General features: G+C 32.2%; 1 protein-coding gene across 2 annotated transcripts; it reads left to right on the forward strand.

Moving 5' to 3' along the window:
- The first annotated feature begins 2,155 nt into the window (after nt 1–2,155).
- RpL17 (ribosomal protein L17) lies at nt 2,156–3,811 on the forward strand. 2 transcript variants are annotated; one of them, XM_040725664.2, is made up of 3 exons: nt 2,156–2,840; nt 2,896–2,993; nt 3,270–3,811. In XM_040725664.2, the coding sequence occupies exons 2-3, from the start codon at nt 2,913–2,915 to the stop codon at nt 3,756–3,758; spliced, it is 570 nt and encodes a 189-aa protein (XP_040581598.1). In that variant the 5' UTR covers nt 2,156–2,840; nt 2,896–2,912; the 3' UTR covers nt 3,759–3,811. The 2 variants fall into 2 exon arrangements, with proteins under 2 accessions (XP_040581598.1, XP_040581599.1); XM_040725665.2 differs by having other exon boundaries at nt 2,730–2,834.
- The last annotated feature ends 2,276 nt before the right edge of the window (nt 3,812–6,087 follow it).

The following is a 6,087-nucleotide window of genomic DNA, read 5'->3' on the forward strand; positions in this document are numbered from 1 at the left end:
CATAGTATGAAATGACATAAATTCAAAACGAAAGCTCTTGATTGATATAAGTTAATACAAAAATCAAAATCCTATATAATACCAATGAATTCTAACACTACATGGAGGATCACAAGCTCCAATCACGAAATCTTTTGTGGTGAAAAACATTATTTTTGATGAATGATGATAAATTTTACTTGGTAAACTTGGTAAATCTTTGAATTATTAGGCTATAATATAAATATTAAGTATTTTAAGCAACATTTAAGATTATGTTTGAAATGCCAAAAATTTGTTTTTGAGTAAAAAATGATGGATTTACTTAATGTATACAACTCAAAATCGAAATAGATTAATGTTAAAAGGTTTTCTAACGTAAATGTTGAAATAATCTTCAACTAATTACTTAAACTGATGAATTTGTCCTCTAAAAACAATGTATCAACTTCAGCTTATATTGTACAAGATTGTTATGTTACATTGAAATAATTAATCAATTCTCTAGAGTCGAGTAGATTGAATTTGCACAATGAGTCAAATGTATTTGGAGTCGCATAATTCAAATGGTTGGATTAAAAACCAGGATTACAAAATATTATACCAAACTGTGAATTATGAATAATTTATTTCTAGATGTATATAGTTTTTAGTGAAATTATTTATGTTGATTTATTATTTTAGGGACTGAGAATTTAAATTCAATTTCTATCTAGTATGATCCAAGTAGTTTCTTCATTCTTGACTCCGACTCCAACACACATAATTATTTTTTAATAATATAGCCACTATAAGTACTATTAAGTCATTTGAGTCTATATACTTTAAATATAGATTTAATTTATACCTATAGGTAATTATTAGTTATATGTTGTAAATAATTGTGCTATGTATAAAGAAAATATTTGAAATATAAAATTTAACTAGATGAACAAGAAATGAAATGGATCAAAATCTATCTATTGCTAATAAATTATAAGTTTCAGAAAATAATTTATGTACTCTTAACCAAGGAATGACAATACGAACTACATCTCACTGGAATGTTACACATTTACCTGATGATATTGACTATTCACAAGTCTAATTAATGAACAAAGTACAGTTACTGGCTATGCTATATCCAAAATAATAATTTAGAAATTAGAAGTGTTTGAGAGTTGTGATTGTATGGAATATAAAGAATGTTCAAAATTTCTGAAGTAAACTTATAAGTTAGTTAACTTAATAAGTTTAATAAATTAATAGTGATAAATACCTATAATTTATAACCATTTAGAAAATAACTTTACGAATACTCAATATAAGCCTTAGATTATAAATAAGTTTTGTTTACAAAAATTAAAATAATTTTTGTAGCTGGACTTGGGTTCGGTACAAATTTCACGACTCCACCAAAAATGGCACCAACTCCGACTCCGGAGCCCTTATTGAAGGTATTATCAGTCGCTGGCATTAAATCCTCTTGATGTTATAAACGATTGGTTTTTTGAGGATGTTTATCCTCATTTAGTTAACAAAATCATCTGAAAATAGTGCTCGGCACAACTGAACTTCTATTAAATATGTGAACCCTCAGCTCTAATAATTGCTTCAATACGAGGCATAAACCCCTTACAGTCCTTCACTATATAGTCAGACTCGAGCTTGGTTCACTTCTAACTTATAGAAGCCTCTTGAGGCTGGACGCCCTCTCCACAAGACACTCCAGATAGATAGGTCTAAGGGTTTTGAGGATGGCGGGTACATGTTGAGGTCCCAAATGTCCGGAAATTTGTCTACAAGGACGGCCTGGGTCTTAGAAGTGTGATGAAACGGAGCTCCGTCTTGAGTGAAAACAAAGTTGTCCCGAACTTTTCACTGACCCAAGGTAGCACTAATTTACCAAGAATTTTGCCACAAAAATGGAGGGGAGACACCCCAACGTTCAAGACCATGGTTATGGCTGGATTTTTTACTCTGAAGACATGTTTAACTGAAGTTGAGACATTGTCTGGTTGTTCAATTGTGATGTAGCAGCTGTTCTGTTTATTCACAGAGGCATCAACGGTGAAAAAAAATTCATGAGAAAAGAGTAAAATTTTCCCCAAATTTTTGTTAGCTTCAATAAAAATAATAATTGTTTAGAAATTGCATCTATAACCCTAACAAATAATAATCAATGAATCACAAAATTAAATACTATGAAATAATACGAATCTGCTCCAGTAATTAAATTTAAAATGTGTTTGATAGTATTGATTAATGCACATTTCATCCTTGTTTCAATTCATATTTTATGAGTCCCCAGGAGATCTTGGTTCCATTAATTTTGATTTTTTATTTAGGTAACCTGAAGGTAACAGTGCTCTTATTAATTATTTCTCCCTATTTTGAAAATTCAATCCTAAAATTAGGAAACAAGGAGCACTATAGTTTTTTTAGTCATCTCTAGCTATATGTCCACAGATAAAAGATATGTGACAAGTCAAAACCAAAGTAAGCTAGATGGATTTCTTCTCTAAATGGATTTGCATTTATTAACTCATTATCTTCCATTTCATTTAATAAATTATTCTTATTAACCCTACTGATTAGTAATTACTAACTGAGGCGCTTTCTACCTTAAAAGTTTCTTACTTTTTAATAGTGGACATAATATTGATGTTATTATTTATTAAATATTATGTCGTCCATCATGGTTGCCAATGTTTTCTTTTTGATTTACAAACTCACGAAGATTTAGACAATTTTCAATACCCTAACAACGTGGTACCCCTGAATGACGAATTGACGCTGATTTATAAAAATAAAAAAGTCGTGAATTGTTTCCTTCCTTTTCCTCTTTGACTTCTCAACGACGCGGTACTCCCGAGGTTAGGGTAAGAATAAAATTCTATCACTTTGATATATAATATAATAAGTTATTGTTTGCAGATAGTTAATAGATAAAGATGGGTCGCTACGCCACCGAACCAGATAACCCCACCAAGTCTGCTAAGGCTCGTGGCTCTAACTTGAGAGTCCATTTTAAGGTGAGATAAAGTGATGGTGGGAAAGAGTGGAAAGGTGGAGTCCCTGTACTCTGAAGGGCCCACAAACCTCTTTGATACATGGTATGAGTTGCTGAGAAGAGAGTGTAGGTGACTTTGTTCCGCAAACCTCTTGGTATCAGGAGTTAAACGGCGGTTGAAGTCACAAACCTCTTTTCCTTCCTTGACTCCCTCCACTTGGGCCCCAATCTCCTCCTTCTTTTCATTACGTCCCTTTTGAAACGTTGATCATTCTTAATAATTGCTTAAATCCTGTAGAACACACGTGAGTCCGCTCAGGCCATCAAGAAAATGCCACTTCACCGTGCCACCACTTACTTGAAGAACGTGATCAACCAAAAGGAAATCATTCCCTTCCGTCGGTTCATGGGAGGCGTTGGTCGTCATGCTCAAGCCAAGGTTCACGGAACGAGCCAAGGTCGTTGGCCCAAGAAGTCTGCTGAGTTCCTTCTTCATTTGTTGAAAAATGCTGAGAGCAATGCGGAGTTCAAGGGTCTTGATGTGGATCACTTGGTCATTGATCATATCCAAGTCAATCGTGCTCCTCACATGAGACGTCGTACTTATCGTGCTCACGGTAGAATCAACCCCTACATGAGCTCTCCATGTCACATTGAAGTCGTTTTGGTTGAGAAGGAGCAAGCCTTCTCGAAGGTCCCCTCTGATACTCCCGAAAAGAAGAAGGTCTCTCAAAAGAAGTTGAAGAAGCAAAAACTTCAAGTAGATAGATCCGAAGGTGTTATGTAATCATAACGTGTCTCATTCTGTTAAATATATAACCAAAACCATATAAAAACGAATTTTATTTTGAGTTCCCTTTTATTTTCGGGCATATCCAGTTGACAAGATTTTACGGCTGGAGGTAAGTAGGATATAATGCAATGGGGGTGAATACTATTGAAAATACAACAAACTAATCAATTTATTACAAGCAGAGTAGATTTAATGGCATGAAGATACCTATCACTTCATCAGAACACTTATGAGGTTGATAAATATATTCCGGCCTAAGTCATCTGTGACTCAGACTATATGGGCTTGAGAAGGTCAAAACACGGCCTGACTGGACAGTCCAAGAACTTAATCGTAATTTTTGGGTTTAAAAATGGGCTATGTTTTCTAAATTATATTCAAGAAGCCGAAAAATGGGTTTAATCTTGTGAAGAAAACATTTGTACTAGATTTGTTTGGTATACATGAATAAAACTAAAAATTAGTACAGCTAAATTATCATTATTTACGCAGCCACTAAATGAAACTAACTAGCTAAGAAAAAATGACTTGAAATTATATGAGTTGGACAATTCTGCTAGCTATGAAACTAGTACAGTCGCGACTATTCTTCATTTATTAAAAGGGAATTGTTCACAGCTTAATGAGATATAAACAAAGCATTAGTAAGCGCCGCTCAAAATTTATGAGCTCGAGCGGAAGCGCGCTCGCCATTTTAGAAAAGCGAAAAAATCGATAGAATTTTTGCTCATTTATATAAATTTGTATTACTTTTTCAGTTTTCTGCAGCTTATGAGATAACATCGAAAAATTTGAGTGTTAAAGAATAATTTTAAAGATTACAAGAAAAAGGTTTTTATGCTATATCTGTGGCTCTGCTGTCTTCGGTTGACGAGTTTACCTCTCATGTAGCTGGTGACTATGAAGACTCTGACATCAGTTACCTCAGAGGCACTGCCATCTCCTTCGTGTGTGGAAATTACGTTGGAAGATCAATCTTTCTTTTTTGTAAAACGAATTTTCCCAACAGAAATACGATTTTCAAATATTTTTATGTTGTAAATTGACATAAGATCTCAAAATCTCACGCAAGCCTAAGTTAAAAAACTTGAGAACCCTTTGTTTAATCTCAAACTAATTGTCAGGAAATTACCCCTCAGACAATTTTTAATTTTTTCAATCCGTTGCTTCGTTTAATCGCACTATTCGGTATGAAATAAGTCATTTTAAGATAGCTTTCAAAATTACAGATAAAGTGGAATGGATCGAATAAAAGGTATAATGCATTTAATAACTTCATGTTTTGTAATGTTTTTATTCTATTTGTTTATGCTAAGGTCATAAATTTAAACATCAGCATTTTCAATCTTTTTTACTGAGCAATATGAAAGTACTTAGTCTTAATTTTTAACCTCTCCTTTTTTTTTGAATTACTATCATTAATTGTATGGAGCGTGGTATTCATATACTCTAATGTCATATTATACAATTCAAATGTGGGTATTAAAAAATATCATCTTTTGCACAGTACTGTATTCTGTAATTCATGAAAATTTCATTCAATTCTCTTGATGTTTAAGAAAGTTGTGCTGTTTTATTGAAATATCATATTTTATTATATTACAGATTTTGGTGGAGGTTACAACATTCACAGATTTAACACTACAAAGAAAAGGCTTAAAATTCCTATAATAAATTGGTCATAACTTCCTTAATATTGAAGCTAGAGACATGATCTTGGTATCAAAATGTCTTTTTTACCATTATCTATTAGATAAAACAGTTTTAAAAGGGGGAAAAATTGAGTTGGATTTTTTTTTGTAACATACATATACCAAGAGTTTTCAAGTTTAAATACGAGCGAAAAAATGAGCGCCGCTCATTTTCATTGAGTAGAAGCGCGCTCTTCGGATTTCTTGAGCGGACTAACGCTCTGGATATAAAGTTCAAGCAATCAATTTTTCAGAATATTAAAATTTATACTTTCTATTTTCACAATTACCATTATGAAAAATCTTTTTTCTTCTTATAAACATTCTATTTGGGCTTTTTTTTAATTAAATGATTTAATCATTATTACTTTAAAAAAATGTGCTTTTCTGAATGTGGCCCTTCAAAGATTATAATTTCCTTAATTCAGTTCTTTATGTGAAAGCTTGAACCCTCTAGCTATAGATTCTTGAATATATGTAATCTAATGCAATTTTTACTCAGTAATATTTTTATTAACATATACTTTTTCAATAAATATTAATATGTACATATAATATCTAATATCGACCCAAATAACATTATTATGTCGTTTATAAATGGTTAGAAAACAAGTTCCCTGTTTTTAGATTAT

The sequence above is a fragment of the Lepeophtheirus salmonis genome, chromosome 14 (genome assembly GCF_016086655.4).
Source record: "Lepeophtheirus salmonis chromosome 14, UVic_Lsal_1.4, whole genome shotgun sequence".
In the NCBI taxonomy this organism is placed as follows: Eukaryota; Metazoa; Arthropoda; class Copepoda; order Siphonostomatoida; family Caligidae; genus Lepeophtheirus; species Lepeophtheirus salmonis.